The sequence below is a fragment of the Ambystoma mexicanum genome, chromosome 1p (genome assembly GCF_040938575.1).
Source record: "Ambystoma mexicanum isolate Mex_15411 chromosome 1p, UKY_AmexF1_1, whole genome shotgun sequence".
Classification (NCBI taxonomy): domain Eukaryota; kingdom Metazoa; phylum Chordata; class Amphibia; order Caudata; family Ambystomatidae; genus Ambystoma; species Ambystoma mexicanum.
Window position 1 is genome coordinate 1,059,582,370 of NC_090921.1, and position 18,640 is coordinate 1,059,601,009.

An 18,640-nucleotide genomic window follows, 5' to 3' on the forward strand; every position below is an offset into this window, starting at 1 on the left:
AGTATGCCATGCAGAAGCCCTCTAACACTTTCAGAACCTGGTTCACCATCCTTTGGAATGTAGCAGGTGCATTCTTTAGTCCAAAAGGCATACCCCTAAACTGGTATAACCTTCTGGAGTGGAAAAAGCAGTTTTCTCATTGGCATGGTCTGTCAGTGCTACTTGCCAATAGCCTGAGGTCAAGTGAAATGTACTGAGGTACTTGGCCGCTCCAGGTTTATCCACCAGCCCATCTGTCCTTGGTAAAGGGTGAGCAGCAGTCTTTGTGGCTGCATTCTGAGCCCTAAAGTCTACACAGAGCATTAATTCACTGGTTCCTGCTTTAGGCACTTGCACAACTGGAATGCCCCATGGACTGGTAGATGGCTCCATAAACCCAAGCTCAAGCATCTTTTTGACCTCTTCCTTTATGCGAATTCTGACATGATCAGACATTCTGTCATGCCACATTTAAATTCAAACTTATTATGATCATCCCAGTAATTGAAACAATTTTGTTTTGATCAATAGGGTAGCTAACATAAGTCACCATGTGATAGGTAGGCAAGACCAATTGACCTTTCCAGAGCTCTTTGGAACATTAGAGGTACTTTATTGCAAAATGTGGATAATGTTGTTGAAAAACTTGTTGAAATACTATTTGAAGTTGTCTGGAATGGACATCATGACACAATCACATAATTGTGTGTAAGAATATACTTCCCTGATGAAGAGAGATACTCTTGGAACGTGTTGGGACACTTCTCTTTTATGTTTTTGTTATAAATATTTTCTTGATTAATAAAATACCCAATATAAATGTACATTGAAAAATGAATAGCAGCCTCTGCTGTTGACATTTTGATAACCGAATATAATTCTGAAAAATATATACCTAATATATCTAAAATTAGAAAATAGTTGTTTGGCTTTACACAATATGTAACGTTTTGGCGATTAGCCCAAGAGAGTGTGCAAGGGACGGGTGTTTGCTGTTAGGGAAAATTCTCAGAAATGTGCTAATTCCCTTCACCTTAGAGACACCCAAGAACTTTGCTGGATTTTGAGGACTTGATTTTTTTACCTGGAAGGAGTGTGAGCCTTTTTTCCCCACTCTTTCATGTATTTTGATGTATGTTTTACATTTTTGTACTCTGATTATGGAATTTTAGATAACTCCATAGGCATCATCTTTTCATGTGCGTTACACAGCACCCTCAGTGCAGTGACACAGGGATGTCTTTTAGACTTTCCAAAGGTGTAAATACCTTCTCTGGGATAAACTACTGTTTCCCAGAGAATGTAAAGTGAAATTGACTTTACTAGTCTTTTCCAAATTCATAGACTCAGCCCACACCACCTTACCATGGAGTGCTGGAGGGGTTACATAGTATCCCCTGTGTCTAAACCAGTGGTCTTCAAACTTTTTTGGCCTGGGCCCCCCCGGAGCAAAGTTTGGGCAGGCCGGCCCCCCCAAAAGTGCCAGATCGACAGTATGTAGAAATTGCTATGAACCTTTGCGTACCATCACTGCACCATACTCCCAGTAGAGACCCTGGGCTCTCCCCACCCTACTCCCACCACTATCCCAGTGCTGCCGCCCATCCTGCTCCCACCACAGTCCCATAACACAAGCATACACATCTAAATAAAAAATAAATCGCCATAAACGTACCTTCTGTAGGGGAGCGCGTGGTTGCAAAAATGCCCCGCTCCAGGTTGGTCATGCCCGTATGTGCGAGGAGGTGCAACAGCACCCCATCACACATACATACATGCAGTGCCCCAGCCAGAATTTCCAATCAGCTCTGCAGGGCTGGCGAAGCAAAACACCCCCAGCGTTGCATGGCTCAGTGATCATGTGCGGCTGGGGAAATGAACTGTCAAAGGCAAACAGTGTTTCCCTTCAACAGTTCAGCCAGCACAGGAGCACTCCCTCAGCTGGAAAAAGCAGCTGAGGGAGTGCTCACTGTTTCACTGGGTTGGCTCCTTGGCTCCTCCATAATGGGTGAGGTGGCGAGTGGGTGGACGCCCCCTCACCCATTATGGATGAGCCGGCAGGCTTGGACTGGCCTACAGGGCAATAGGGCGATGACCGTACCAAAAATGCAAAATGCTAGTGTAGGCCAGTCAAAATGTGGCACTTTTTTGGCCAATGTGGGTCACTTTGAGGAGTTACTTCACTATGCAGCTAGTAGTTTTGACCATTGTTGCTGAATAAATATTCTTTAAATATCACCATTTGTTTACATTTGAATAAAAAACAAACCCCTGGGTACTATTCAAACAGACTAAAGGACTGAATATCCATTTGTAACTGCTGGCCATTTTTTCATTGGTGCCTAAAACCGTTTTATGGTCCAGTCTCACCATGTGAGCTGCCCCTTCCCATTTACTCCAATCAAAAAAAAAAAAAATTATTATTATAATTTTCTTTTTTTTTTTAACATTTCATTCTAGGCTCTGGCGCCCCCCCACCCCCCCAGGGATGCGGCCACGCCCCCCGGGGGGGGGCACAGTTTGAAGACCTCTGGTCTAAACACTCATGTAGCAGTCAAATGCTACCCTTTCCTATTGAAAATTACAATGACCTACCATGATTTTTCCCAACCGCGAACGCCAGTAGCTAAAAATCACGGGAGCCATGTTTTTCAAGATGGCGCCTTAAGCCCCTTTTTTAAACGGGTCCCTGTCTTTTTTCGCCATTTCTTTTTGGAAAGGTCCTTCTAGTGTCTCTGCGCGCCAAACCAGGTTTGGTCCCTTTGTTCGTGTGCCTTTGGCGGCTTCAGGACTGAAGTCCGCCCTTGGCGTCTGAGTGTCTGGGGTGGGCAGGAAGTGAGGGAGGTGCCCAAAACTCCCTATGCTTAGTCTCGTAGGGGACCCAAATGCACTCTGGCGTGATTGGCTGGCTGACTGTCCAGCAAGGACAGCCCCCCCTGCTGGGTGAGTGACAGCTAGGCTGGAATGAAAGGGAGAAAACGGTCTAAAAGGCGTGTCTCGGGGACTGGAAGGCAGAGTCAACCACTGGAATGAAATAACCGAAGCGAAGACGAGATGGAAGAGGACAGCTGCTGCAACCACTGGACCGCTGGTTTGCCCGGTGAAGCCCTGCTGCAGGTCCGAATTGCCAAACTCCATTTGACAGAGGAGGTCCTTCAAGGACGGCTTCTTCCTTTGAGTTGGTGGGACCAATCAACTCATAAAACACCTGGATACCATTCTCAAGGATGGTTAGGTTTAACCAGGGAGAGGGACACCAGTTCGTGTTCTTGAATCTACAGATACTGGAACTGAAGTGACTCCATTTTATTTGCTTTCTTCAATGATCCCGTGCAGTGCAGGAGTCCCACGACATCTTCCCCTCTTGTCCCCATGACTGAGGCTCAGGAACAGCAAGATCTGCAGGAACTGCCAGGAACCACGACTTCAGCAACATTTCTTTTCTTTACAAAAAGGTACTGTGCCAACCCGATTGAGAGAACGCCACTCTCGGGGAGAAGGTTTGTGAAACTTTCCCCACTTGCAGGCCTATTCATTCTTTCAAGTGAGAGATATCCTGGGCTTACAATGTGACCCGCTGGGGCCATGATAAGGGGGTTGTTCACCCCTTGAGACATTTGGCAGATTGGAAGGAAGCTCTAAACTATCACTCTCATCGGTTTCATCCATAGGATTGTTGGGAGTAGGGGTTAGGGGCCTACTCCCAGGATTTTGGTGATTTAACAACTTTGTAATCAACTATTTTTTTCTTCCTTTTAATCTCAGCCCCCTTGTTCTACATACATCTTTCAATTTTCCATTTTAAGTGTCATAAGGGACTGTCCATACAAATTATCCATATCAGTCGTTGTTATAAGTTACTTTACCTTTTGGTGGAGCTAGCCTTGTGGGTAGTTTATTTGGGCACAAGTAAAACCAATAGCCCCTATAATCCACTCTACACCATTCGCACCGCCTGCCACCAGTGTTAGTTAAGAATTTGTAGAGTCCAACTGGTGTGGGACTTTACAATACTTATCTCTTGGTATTAGGTAACCCACCTTTTAATATAGGCCTGTACTACACAAGTTGGTAGAGTAACTGAGCAGCCAGGCTCATCTTAAGAGGGGTTATGTGAGCTGTAGAGATGTACAATAAAATTAGTAAATACAGGTATCCAAGTAAACACACACTGAGTTATAGTATAAATATTTATTTACATATATACACAAGGATAATTAGACAATCTTTAAAAAGTAGCAACTAATATTAACATTAATATAAAAGTTAAGATTAAGTTCAACAAGAGCAATAAAGTAGGCGAGTAAAGTTTTCTTATGCTAAACATGTTCCAGCACACTGAGTGAAGTCATTTGAGGTCAGTATTAGCACTTATTTGTAATCACCATTACAATATTGAGTTTCAAGGAGGGAAAAGTAAAAGTCAGATCAGAACACACTTGGTAAGTAATAAAAGAGTTAGATTCTCCCAGAGGGAGGTAGGCAGTATTATCCCAGGAATAATAGAGTTAAACAATTAAAAACTGTATGGGAACAAGCACTGCCAAAGCCAATAGGTTCAGAAGAGGAGCCTTTGGGGAGCTAGGAGAGCCAAAGTCAATGGGCCAGTTCAAAGTTCTGATGCACTCTTCTTAGAAAAATGTTTTAAATAGTCAGTAGTTCAGTAGAAAATCACAGAAGCTCAAGAGGAGCCACTTGGAAGAAGTACAAGCTGGGAGGCCAGTGCAGGGGGGGTTGAGGTCCACTCAAAAGGGTTTAAAATAGTACTCCCCAAGCTAGGAACCTCCACACATGGAAAAAGGTAGATGTGCCCCAAGCCCAACAGTACCTGAGAATTGAAGAATTGGTTCCAGCTGGATGCCTTACTCTTGCAGTGTAGCATACCCTTGTTCATGGTCCTTAGTCGTGGGGATAATGATAATGATGTGTTATTTATATAGCGCCTTAATCCAAAGTGCTTTAGATGGTCACGGATGAAAGGAAGGACGTTTAGTGGGCTACTGCGGCAGCACTAGAGATGGATTCGGTAGCAATGGAGTCTCCGTGATTCAGCAGCCTTTTGTCATTTTGCATCTGTTTCGCAGCGCCAAAGAAGAACAAACGGCTCTAGTTGGAAGTTACTGCATCCCTCGGTCCAGAACTCTGGTGAGGGGACTCTGGATGAGGATTTCCTGCTTCTATAGGGTCCTCTGGATGCCCATGATGTTTCAGCTGGATTCACACTTCCAAAGACAATGCAATCAATGATGGTCAGGGGGTCCCCCAGCATTGGGATTCTGCAGCCTTGGACAGTCACAGGAAGTCAGGGTTGCTCCAAAATGAAGCTCGTCTCAAGGCTGGTTAGTCCTACCAGCCCAAGGGAGGAAGTCGACCCTTGCGGGTCTTCCCAGTCGAAATGACAATGGGGTCAGCACAGATTCAGGGCTTCACTGGGCGCTTCGTGGTCCAGGAGGGTGCTGCTGGTGTCTCTGCATGTCTTCTTCATCAGATGTTGTTATCCTCCAGTGGTCGACTCTGTTTCTAGTCCCAAAAACCTTGCCTTTTAAGCAAGTTCCCATTCATTCACAGCCACAACTGAGGCTTAGGAACAACAAGATCTGCAGGAATTGCCAGGAACAGACGTCTTCAGCTGCATCTTTTTCTTCATTGTAAGGTACTGTGAAAACCCGACCGAGAGAACTTGCCTCTAACTGCGAAAGTACTTGAAACTTTGGCAACTTGCAGGCCTAGTCAGCTTGTGACCCACCATATGAATCTTTCTTTTATGAACTACTTTTGAGAACTTTGGAAAAGACTTTTCCGTTTAACTTCCAGAACTGCTTTATCCTATACAAGACTTTAGCCCATTGACTTTGACCTAACCTATTGCATTGAATCAACTTCTCTGGGGAACTCAAATTATTTGCACTGTTTAAGAGTAAATGTAATCTTCGTTTTATTAACTTATCCTTTTTGCTCCTACTTCAACCACTCTGAATGCCATTTTGCTCCTCCTTCAAAGTAGTTTAAATGCCTCAGAACCTGATATTTAGAAGTACTGAAGTATATTTTTGTACGATATAGATTGCTTCCTTCTAGTGAATGTTTTATAACTGACTGTTAAATAAATTAATAAGTGTTTTATCAAGAAACCTTGAGTATAACCTTGAGTATAAGAGTCTATTTGAATACTTGTAATTATAGACCTCTGTGTAAAACCCTTACAGCTTACATTTCCTCTTGAGAAAAGCCTGGCTGCTCAGAAAAGCTACCACAAAACTGTGTAGTACAGATTTATACCAAAGGCTGGTTTTGCTTACACCTGTAGTCCTAGTTGTGTGTAGTGGTCCCAAAAGGTACTGCATACAAACGTTGCCAAACACAGACACACTGGCGCCTGGGCGGGCTTCAATGCTGAAACCTGCCAAAGGCAAAATGCACAAAGGACTCGAACCTGTTTCAAACAACAGAGTAAAAGCAGAGAAATAACTAACTGACAAGAAATGGCAAACAAATAAAACAGGGGCCATTTTGGGACACCCTCACTCCCCCGTCCAGCACTCCACATAGGGCGGTGTGTTCTGGACTCACAAAAGAAAAGGTAGGTAAGACAAGTCATCTTACTATTCTTGGAACCAGTAGTTCACCCAAGAAAATGTATTTTGCATAATGCATAAAAGGTGCTGCGTGTCACTCAGCAAAAATCAGATGCCTATGGAGTTTACCAGACTCAATTAAACAGTAAGAAACCAAAACTCCTAGTCAGAAAAACATATGAGGGAGTGGGGGGAAAAGTCCCACTCACTCAGGAGTACAAATTAAAAAGCCCAGCAAAAGAGCTGGGGGTCTCCAAGGTTAAAGGGAATTGACACAGGCAATTCTCCCTAACAGTGGTGCCATCTAATAGTCAACACTAAACAAAAGGATAGAATCGGAGATGCGCTGGAATGTGTGGCTTTTGTGAGAGTAGTGACTGTTGAGTTTACTGCACCTATCCTTCCATTTTTTTGTACCCCCAAACGCTTTGCTTTTATTTTTGATCCTGACCTGTACTTGTTACAGTGCAGTGAAGCCTTATGCTTTTGCTGATCTGTTATGGGGAAAGTGACACAACCTTCAGGCTGTCAGTACTGGGAAACATTGTTTTCCTTAGTCTTGTGACTTCGTTAGTACTTTTCGTAACTGGTTATCACTTGTGGTAACTTTTTATCATTGTACAATGCATCTTACAATACAGTACAATGGGGTACATGTTTTTTTTTGCCCCAGACTAATAGTCAAAGGATTTTTGGTTACTCTAGGTGTGGTAAATGGACACGCTGGTGGCAGTAGTGACCTTTTACCATTTCTTGTGCTTTTCGTTTTAGCATTACTGCGTTTACCGTGTTGGGCTACTAACTGTGGCTAGTGTGCAAACATGGCCGTGCCACATGGTTTTTCTCTTGTCCTTTTGCTTTCTTCTTGGCCTGTGAGGCCTGGAGCCCTTTCTTGCTCTTGATCTTCAGCAGTCCTGCGAGGGAGCTGCGACCCTTGTAGTGGAGGGAACATCCATTCCGGACGTCTGCTCGGTACTGTGCGAATAAGAGCCTTTGGAAGTGTCCCGTCCTGTGGCTTACCAGCTCTGAGTTTGGGCTACCGTGCTGCTGACGTCGCTGTTCCGATGTCGAGGCCTGGAACTTGGGGGATCCTCCTGCGCAAAACGTTCAGAGTGCTAGCGCCAAGGGGACCGGGAGATATGAGGGAATTTTCTGACCACGTCAAGTGGCCACCGTCCAAACAGCTTACCTGCGTCGATTCCAGTCCTGAGGGGTCCTGCATCGTATTCTTCTGCATTCCTCATAGAGTCCTTGCACCAGCGAAATACACCAACCGGAGATCACCACGAACCTGCAACCCCTGCGAATCAAGGACTGAGGGGGACACCAGGAAAAGCAACCCTGGACCTTGTTCAATTGACTCCCTTTAAAAGTTTTCCTAACTTTTATAAAACGTTTGCTATATTTTGGCTTTGCCATTGCTTGCTCGCGCAAGCCTTCCGAAGGTTGTGGACACTTCTATTAGTTAGAATACACTGTCCTCTAACCCTTGCAACTGTTCACTGGACCCCAGAGATCCTACCTTCATTTTTTCCTGCATCACAAACTGTGTCGGAACTTTCCTGAACTTTTGGGCATAAGGCCACAGACAATTTAGGGAAGGACTTTGAAGATAGGGTTAACTCTCTGTGGACCTGTAGTACATAACCGAATCTGCACATTCTTTTACAGGGGTTTGATTTGTGTTATGTCCTACTTCAGCGACTGTATATATGTAATCTATTATTAGTGTGTGATATTTCTATCTGTTGGTAGTCATTTTTCATAGTGCTATTTGGCCACAAATAAACTGTATTTGTATACATATGGTACAAGTGTAATTTGTGATTCCCATTGTATGTACTCATTGTGGACCCTTTACAAGCTCACCACCTCTTGAGACTTAGCCTAGACCGCTCATCACTGCAACCTTGAACTGTTTTGGCTACAGCTCCCCAGAGTTGTCCCTGTCACAATATAGGTTGGCCTTCTATACATCTGTCTACCAAGCCAGAGTATAGAAAATCAGTCCTAACAGTGACCACACTGCTAATGGTCTTATAAATAGTGTGGCAAACATGTAGGTTTCCTGAATCCACCGAGGTTCCTCAATGCCGTTATATATGAAAGAATATGAACCCTGATTATGCAAGAAGATGATCTTATTGGGTCATACCAACACGTGCTTCTGCAGGACTAACATAATTATGGTCAAAGATTTTCTGCAGGAATGTGAGTTTCTCACTTTGTACTGGCTAGCTAGCAATCAATGAGTACAATGCAAGACAACCAGGACCTCGATGTTTAACAAATAAATAAATAATAAAGTATCCAAAACCGAAAGCAAACTATTGTAGTCTCATAGAAGAGTAACAGTGTATAGTATTTGACTCCACCAAATCTTTGTAAGGCACATTTTCTGAGACCAGGAGTCTTTCAAGGAAAAACCCTGAAGTATGGCGATTATGGAGGAATAGTTAAATGACTAGAACTTAATAGCTGCATTAATTTTTATCAAGCTGATGAGAAACAAATTAGGGTGCCAATGCATGCAAAAATATGCATTTAACCATGAGACGATAAACAAAAATAGGTTTGGCGTGACTCGAGAAGCTGAGCAGTGGCAGAGGGAACTAGTAGTACTTACCATCGTCACAGGTATCCACAAAGTTATTTCCTTTGGCGTAGATATGATCCCAGCTATCCGGATCATCCTCTGTTTTGATCTTGAATACAGTATAGGGATTTGCAATGCCATAGCCTATTTGAAAAAAATAAAATTAAAAATACATTATTTACCCATCATTCCTGTATTACTTCTTATAAGTGTCATTAAAGTGTTGCTGAGTTAAGATCGATAACAAACGAAAGCATAACAGAAATAGAAAAGTGCATGATAAGCCCTGTAGGCTAGACTAAACTGAAATAACTCGAGAAGCGTATAAATGTTTAGACAACAGCTGAACACAGCCAATAATTCATTGATCTCGAAAGCCACAGACTTAATATGCTTCCACTCCTGCTGCAATTGTATTTTAGATACTCAAAATGGCCATGGCACACAGCTCAGCAGCTGGAGTAAGCTTTTAAAACTAACAACAGAACTTGAGAAGGCAGGTTTTCCCAAAACCCTTATGGAGAATGTGCCACTGAAACTGAAACGCATCTCTCTAATTCTGGTAGAGTGAATGGTTAAAAAAAGTGAAGTAATTCTCCTTTTTTAAAAAAAGGCTTATTGGATGTTGGGGAGTAATATACAAATATGTGAGCTGCAACAGCATAACAATACAGTTCCATGGATGAAAAATAATAGTTTGAAACTCATGAGAATACAAGAGCTAATACTTAAGTATAGCTTGGTTTTGATGAGTGGGACAAGGACAGGATGTAGTTCTCTTTAAACCCAAGTGTTTATTGTGACTAATTATTTCAACCTATTTGTTTGAATCCTGTAAGTCATATGAAATCCCTTTTTCTTTAATAAAATGATAGGTGCCCCCACACCTCCTTCCCCTCCCTCACCACACCACACCCAACCCATAAGTCCACTACACACACACACACACACACACACACACACACACACACACACACACACACACACACACACACACACACACACACACACACACACACACACACACACACACACACACACACACACACACACACACACACACACACACACACACACACACACACACACACACACACACACAAATATATATGTTGTTCGAGCTACTGAGCAGTCCATTTACCTTGTACGGTGAGGGAGTCCACATGTGCTCCCCATCCTGACATGGGTTGGTCTGTGATAATGTTCACCCGTGGTCGTTATTTATGTTAAATCAGTGCCTTTACTATCTCCTACCACTAGATCTTCCCAAACCCCAGAGACTTGGCATTTGCCATTTAGCCACTCGTCTACTGGTCTCATGTACAACCTTGTTAATATAATGAGACACAAAGGATGCCATCCTTCCCAACGGTTTTATCACATTTCTTAGATATGCGTTTTCCTTGCTGATAAAGTAGACACTGCAAACAGCGTGCAAACATTCCATTGATGGGAAGCGAGAGTTAGTTTGGTCTTCATTTCACACCAAGAACGTTTTGACCTTTCCTGGTTTTAGGCTGTAGTTGATGGATTGTCTGATATACACCACACATGACAGTCCCGCCATTGTGGGAAGTGGTTGGGGAAGAAGGATGGAGAAAGATCCAGATTACTGTGCATTGGTGATCAATTACGTAAACCACTTAGTGCGTTCCCAATCTTTACATATTGTTTGCGCTACCGGTTTAATGTAAAGCGATTTGGGGCGAGTTTGTTTTGGCAGCCACAGTGCTCGCCATAGTGGTACTCTGCACGTGGCTGAGTCCATCTGCCACCATTGTTTGTCTGAATGTGTTCCACACCATTCCCCTAGTAGTCTCATTTTTGCTGCATAATAATATAGGAGCATATCTGGAACTTGGAGACGCAACCCTAGTGCACACTTTGCGTATTATCTCATTCGAGATTCTGGCATTCTTATATTCCCATACAAACTGATATAGAACTTTTTGTATTCCCAGTAGGGGTTTTATTATGGGACCCGAGATCGCCTGGAACAAGTATAGCATATGTGAAAGTATATTCATTGTTTCTGTCTGGGTTATGCCAAACCATGACAGTGCAACCTCTCATTTGTGCCATGAGTTTGGGATAATTAGATCTATATAAGCTGTAAGGGTTTGGTGTTAAGTAGAATCCTAGATATTTGATAGATTACCAATGTAAAGGGGGTGTTAGCTCAAAGACCCACGACGTCAGACTGTGTTACAGTTAGGTTCAATAACTTTCTGTGGTTTATTTTAAAGCCTGAAACTGCTCCAAATTATAAAGCTCTTTACTGCGCACCGTCACCAACGGAGTTCGTCCCCAGGCACTGTGGCAGATCTGAAAACAAGGCAGCGGGATTGGTTAGTAGGGTGAAGGGGCAGTAGGCTAGTGAGAGGAGTGGTGTTCTGTTCGCAGCTTCATCTTAGTATACACTGTGCGCTGAGCTTTGGTGCTTGTATCGGAGCAATGTCAGTCCTCGAGTGCTCTTGATGCGGCTTATGTGTTTCAGTGTGGTGAAGTGCGTGCGGCTTGCGGTGCGAGAGGTGGTTGTGTGAGTTTTTGAGTCGGTTAAGTATGCAGAGTTTGAGCTTTTTGGTTAGTCTGTTATATGTTTGCAGCTAATCTTAACAGTATGGCTGAATGCCTAGATTTGGAAATTCTGCATAGTGGGGAGTAAGACTGGTCCGCCAGTAAGCCCTGCTTCAGCCTCCAGCGGATAAGTGTGTATGCCACACCTAAGTCAGAGTGCCCCGGAGAGTCGTGAAGAGGTCCGGCCCTCCCAATAGACAGCGTCTCACCATGCAGCATGCAGAGAATGGGTTAACCCCCAGCTACGAGAGTCCTGTGCAGTGGGGGAGGGGTTCAGGCTCCACAGTAAGCGGGCTACTTTGAAGCAAAGTTAGAGTTTCTATTCTCCTCCTTGGGTGTCGGAGTAGGAGTTGTGGTGTCCTATTTCCCTTCTAATTACTATGTGAATTTGTCTGCTTGAACTTCGGGTGAGGTACAGGCCAGGATGCTATGGATCAGTCGTCTAAGTGCTTCCGTCTTAGTCTGTCTGCGTGCGTGCGTGTTCAGTCTTCAGTGTCCCCCTCTTGTGGCTCTCTCTCATTATGTCTTATGGTATGTCATGGAGTGCGTTCCTTGGATTCTGTATGTGTTCAGTTGCTTAGTGGGAAACAGGGTTGGTCTCTTTATTCATCGTTGTTTTAGCGGAGTGGGCGTTCTAGTGGATGGTCTTCTAGTTATGCAGTGAAAATCCAGGATCTGAGCAGTTTCCTGAATACTAGGTGTTTTCTTGTGTTCCGTATATTCTTTGGTAGGTCATTCCAAGTTTTCGGTGCCTGGTGAGAGAAAGAGTATCCTCTGAGTTTTCTTGTGTTGTAGGGTTTCGGTTCCGGGCGGATGTCGTTGCTTGATCTGAGCATTCTTGTCGGCTGGTGTAGGCGTAATTTATCTCTCAGGAATTCTGCGCCTTGGTTGTGTATTGCTCTGTGCGTGATGCACATTGATTTGAATTTTATTTGTTGTTTTATTGGTAGCCAATGCAGTATTTTTAGCGTGGGTCTGATGTGTTCTCTTCGGGGTAGTTTGAGAAGGAGTCTTGCTGCTGTATTTTGTATGCGTTGTTTTTTTAGAAGTCGTTCTGGCATACCCGGGTAAAGGCTATTGGCATAATCTACTCTGGACATGACGAGAGCGATAATGGTGTTGGTTTTGTTGGCAAATGACAGGAATGCTAGGATCCTTTTTGCTGCTTGCAGGAGAAAGAAGCTTTCTTGAGTAGAGCATTTACTTGTGGCTCTAGGGTGAGATTGTTGTCCATCTGGACCTCCAGGTTTTTAAAAAATATTTTTCTTTTTATTTTTTAACAATCGACTATCGTGCTGGGGTCGTTCCGAGTTCTCTTGGCGAAGGGATGTAGTTGATGTCTCATCCGTTTTTTGTGACGATCATTATCTCTTTTTTGCCTGGATTGATTTTGAGGTGGTTCAGGTTCATCCAATTGACTATATCACGAAGGCAGTTCTCTAGGGTTGTGTTTTCTTCTCGGGTGTCTTGTACTTTGAAGAGTATTTGTGTGTCGTCGGTATAGTTGTAGCAGGTGAGGCCATGTCTTTCGATGATTTTAGGTAGATGTTGAATAGAAGCGGGTAGAATGATGATCCTTGGGGTACTCCGCATGTCGAGTCTCTTGGGTTGGACTTGAAAGGTTTCATCCATACGGTTTCCGTTCTGTTTGTTAGGAAGGTTCTGATCCATAGTAGGGCGGTGTTTGTGATTCCCAGTCCTTCTAATCTCGTTAGGAGGATGTCGTGGTTGACTATGTCGATTGCTGCAGATAGGTCTAGGAGTATTAAGGCAGTACTGTTGTCCGAGTCTGCTTTTGCTTTTAGGTCATCCCATATTGAGAGGAGAGCCGATTCCGTTCTTCTCATTGGTCTGAAGCCAACTTGTGCCTGGTCTAGTAGGCAGTGCTCTTCTATGAATTCTTGGGCTGTTTTGTAAACTTACATTTCTTGAAGTTTGGCTATGCACAGGATATTGGAGATGGGTATGTAGGTGGAGAAGTCCTCTACGTTTCCTGCTGTGTCTTTGGGTAGCGGCCTGATGTATGCCGATTTGAAGGCCTGTGGTACTTCACCTGTTGAGATCGAAAGGTTGAGGACATTCTATGGTATTCCATGGAAGTTCTTTGTTTGAGGATACATTTGTATATGTCCGGGGGGCAGGGGTCTTCTGGAGAGCCTGATTTGTTGCTTTGATTTACCAGTTTGACGCAAGTCTCCACAGATATTTTGGAAAAGCTTTGTAGTTTGTGCGGATGTTCCTCTTGGGGATAGGTGGGGTCTGCAGTGTGGTCGCGTGGTCTGCTTTGTATGGATTGTTGGATGGTAATGATTTTATTTTTGAATTGGACTCCTAGGTCATTGCATAGTTTCATCAATGGAATTGTGGTGTTGTTGCATCCTGGTGATTTTTTTTATTTCATTTATGATTTTGAAGAGTTCTTTTTGGGTGTTTGGTGCTTTGAAAATTCGGTTATCGTAGTGTTTTCTCTTCGCTTTTTGGATTTCCTTTCTGTATGAGCGGATCTGTTGCAGAAATGTCAGTTTATTTGTAGCGTTGTTGTTGGTCCTCCATTCCGATTCTAGTTTTCGTTTTTTTCTTTTAATGGCGCAGAGTAGTGGGGTGAACCAGTTTGCCATTGCTTTTTTACGTGAGGGAGTGGAAGGTTTTTCTTTGGCGATGTCGTCTAGGGTTGTTACGATCCAGGTGTGGAGTAAAGCTACTTTTTTATCCAGGTCAGCTTCTTCCATAATTGTTGCTTGTGGTTTGCGGACTTCCAGGAGTTCGGTTAGGTTGGAATTTTTGATGTTTCTCCAGTTTCTTTTCATGGGGATCGGTGGCTTGTCTTGTTGCTTGTATATTGGCATGGCCATATTGATTATGAATGGAATGATGAGGTGGTCGCTCCAGAGTATTTGAATTGGGGTGCCATGGTAATGAGTTCTTTATTGGCGAATATTGCATCAAGTGTATGCCCTGCCAAGTGTGTTGCTCCTTTTACTAGTTGTTGTAGATTCACTGCTGCTAGTTGGGCGGTTAAAGATGTTTGTGTGCTTGTGGTTTCTTCGTCAAACCAGATGTTGAAAGCTCTGAGGATGATCAGATGATTGTGCTTAATGGCTAGAATGGTGATTGCTTCCGTGAAGATGTCTACGAATGTTGAATCGTATGTTGGTGGTCTGTATATCAGTATGAATTTCAGGTTTATTTTGGGGTTTATTGAAAGGCGTAGGACTAAGGATTCACATTTATCGATGTTTAATTGATCTTCCAGTTTGATAGCCAGGTGTTCCTCGTGGATGATTGCCAGCCCCCCCACCCTTTGGTTTTCCTGTTTGCTCTGATGCATTTGAAGTTTTCAGGCAGGCAGTTGTTGAGGGTGATCTTGTAGTTGTCGTCTAGCCATGTTTCAGTTAAAAATAGGATGTCGAAACCTCCGTCAGATAGCAGGTCGTATATTTTGGTTGAATGTTTGGCCATTGACCTAGCGTTTATTAAATTACAGTGGATTTTCTTGGTCTGGTTTTGTTTATTGGGTGTACCTAATTCTGATTTGTGGTTGTTCCGTCGTGGTGTTCCTGTATTGATGTTGATTCGATGAAGAACAGAGATGGCTGCTTCTTCATTTAAGCCGTCCACTAGATTGATAGCATGGCTGTTCAATTGTGGTGCTTTTCCAGTGGTGATGATTGGTTGAAGAGCAGCAATGGCTTCTTCTTCATTGAATCGGGCTGTTAGGTTAATGGTAGGGTTGTTGGTTACCAGGGCTTCGTTGTCTTGTCTGGGATGTTGTGGGATGTTGTGGGTATCGATGGTGCTCCTCTGTTCTTGTGATGTATGGGGTAAGAGGGTTGGAATCATCCCACTCTTATTCAGTGCTCCCTTCTTTTGTCCGGGTGTTTTAGGGGATTCTTTCTATGTGTTGGGATTTCAGTGTTGTTGGGGTATGACGCTCTGTGGTTGTTGCGAGTTATGGTGTAAGATATAAGGATTTTCCTCTTACATAGTTTGTTCTGGTGATAACCATGTTAGGCGTGGTGTTTCCTGAATTTGCGGTTTCTGCTGGGTGTTGTTGGCTTTCTGTGTCTGTGGCCATTGTTGTACGATCTTGCTCTCTTTCTCAGCGTCCCTTTCTGGGTCGGGCCTTTTGGCTCAAGGTGCAGCGGTAGGAGGGTAAGTGGTCCTCTGTGATGAGCTATGCAAGCACAGTATTGATGTTTCTTTAGTCTTGCTATGCTTGGATGCGCTAAGGTTCAGTCCGTCGTTTCCGTTGATGGGTCAGGTGCATTTCCTATGGGTGCACTGTCAAGGGTTTTGGGGAAGTGGCCGTTCAGCTGTCTGGTGGTTTAGGACTCAGTTGGGTGAGCAGTGATAGCTCTTTGGGTATTGGCAGGGAGTTGGGACTAGGTTTCACAGGTGTGGATGATCAATAATGGCAGGTAGTGCTTAACACTTCAGTTGGGTCTTGGAAGGGCGGGGAGCCCCCTTCGCCCCTCCGCGACCCCCCTGCAACGCCTCTGTCCTAAACACAGCTAGATTTGGGAATCAATTGAGCAGTTGGGTACAATCCTAAACACAGCTAGATTTGAGAGTGTGGGAGCGAGGGAGGCAGTGGGCAATAATCACAGTGTTTTTAGATAGGTTTGCTAAGCGGTTAGGCTTCCAGGGTAGAGTAATTGCTCTACTCCCCACCTTGGCCACTCCTACCGTACTAGTCCTAGTAGTTGCTGGTTGATGGCTGGCCACTGGCTTCCCCTGCTGACACCAGCGGACACGATCTGGAGCCGCCTCTGTTGGAGCCGCCCTTTGCTTTGAGGCCCTTAGCCACAGGGGCTGCCGGGGAGAGGGCTGCTCTGGGAGGGTCAGTTATGACCAGATGAATCAGCCAATGGGAGGAGGAGGGCGGGTTGGGAAGCGGGAGGGAGACGGAAGTCCAGGAAGTGGTTGCTGGGGTGCTACGGCACACAGGGGGCAGGGAATTGGGTTTTTAAATAAAATAAAATAGCCAGAAATTGGAGTCGCCGGGGCGCTGCTGCAATCACCTGCTTCTGCAGTAAGTGGAAGGGCCTAGAGAGTGGTAGGGATTTTGAAGTGTTAATAGGATGTTGTCGGCAAACATTGCCAACTTTTATTCTCTTCAGCCAAAAGTTGATTCCCTGGATTTCTAGGTTTTCTCAAAGTCTTTTCCCATATGTTCCATGGTGAAGGTAGACCGTAGTGGTGAGAGCTGGCCTGGTACCCCTCTAGAGTTTAAATTCTTCAGAGAGACGTCAATTTACTTTAGTCTTTGATTGGGGTACTTATAAAGAGCAATATTGAGTTCATAGAATGACCGACCAAACCCCATAGTGACCATTGCTTGTCTCTGAAAGGACCAGTTGACTCGGTCAATTTCTTTTCCATGACAAGAAAGAGGCCTTTGGTTCTTTTTAATGTCATCAGCTTAAACAGTTTAGAGACTGCTCAATGCTCCGCTTTGTGATTACAAACAGTGCCTGTCGCCCCATGCAAATTTTGTATGCATTTTGGGCAATATTTAAACTGAGTTTTCGCCATGAAAGATCCTGGCATGGAGGACTGTGTGTACTCTAAAATTGGACCAGAGATCTCAGTCAACTATCCATGCTCTCCCTATCACCCAGACACCTCGGTAGACAATTTGATGCCCAGCAGTTGCAATCTTCACTTTGCATAAAGTTGTTGGCAGGAATCGTAGTCTTTTGTGGTGAAGTTCTAAATCACTTAATCCCAGCACCATACTCCTGCGACCATCCAATGGCAGAAAAACATTGGTGGCATAGTCACACAGGGGCATTGTGGGTAAATGTACACTTAGGAGAGGCATACTGTATCAGAAACCCTCAGGTCTACAGCCATTCTTACTTTGGAAGAAAACTACTAATACCCAGACTATCCACTGTGAGGTAATACTCAAATTTCAGATTCCCCGCTCTTAGTATCAGTCTGTAATACTCATGGAACCTTGGTAGAGTGGAAGAGCAGTCAGGCTTAACATAAGAGTAAGATGTGATCTGAATGCAAGTACACTGAACCTAGTTAGTAATGCAATTTCTAAATAAAACACTTACACATACATGTATATTAAAACATAGATGTATTATATTTACACAAGTTATGCTTTTAAATACTTAGTACATTTAACCAAAACACATAGGAATACTTGCAGATACTTTTCAAAGGGCACTGCTTAGTTTGTAGTTAGTCATTGTTACAGCTTCTGACACTAATAACAGTTCTACCGTGTTATCAGTAATAACGCACACTTTTGAAATGTAGAATAAATATGGTAATTACATTTAGTTAGCAAAACCACATAAATAGACCTCAAGATGCCTCTATTCAGGTGGCCCGCCGCTCTCAGATTCAAACCGAGGGAGGATCACTGGGGTTGTTCTCATGGGAGTACCCTAGACGAGACATGGTATTCATTTACCATTATCCATCACCCTACTCTTCCGCCGCCTTCATGGGATATTGTCATTACTGTCCCGTTTCCCCCTCCCCATTTCCAACAGGAACTGAGATAAAGAGAAAGTGTTCAAGAACATGAAAAGAGGAATCAAACACATTACCCTGTTTCCTACAACAACCTTTTCCTGACAGTGATTTGCCCAATTTACCCACAATCCCTAAGGAACACTACAACTCCCATAATTCTCTTTCCCTACTGAGTTACCCATGTAATGAGATGAGGAAGAGTCAACCAGGAGTGATGAAGACCACCCATAGGGATAACAGTGAAGAGAGGAAGGTACCAACAGAAGCAGCCCTACCTACTCTACGGCCATGTCCCACTAATAAGGAAAGGCAGGGTGAAGCACTTAGTCCCAAATCACACACACATCTGAAACTTTTGGACCGTTTTCCAAACTATAAAAGGCAGAACACAGAAAGACACAGAGCGAGACAGGGG

The 18,640-nt window shown here is 43.9% G+C and overlaps 1 protein-coding gene across 2 annotated transcripts in view; it reads right to left on the reverse strand.

Annotated features, from left to right (window-relative positions):
• Positions 1 to 18,640, reverse strand: part of LOC138447984 (zinc finger protein 879-like) — a 228,947-nt gene that overhangs the window by 129,043 nt on the left and 81,264 nt on the right. For both annotated transcript variants that reach the window (XM_069604513.1, XM_069604512.1), the window contains one exon: positions 9,181 to 9,294. In XM_069604513.1, coding sequence (XP_069460614.1) covers positions 9,181 to 9,294 — 114 coding nt within the window. The remainder of the gene's footprint in view (positions 1 to 9,180; positions 9,295 to 18,640) is intronic.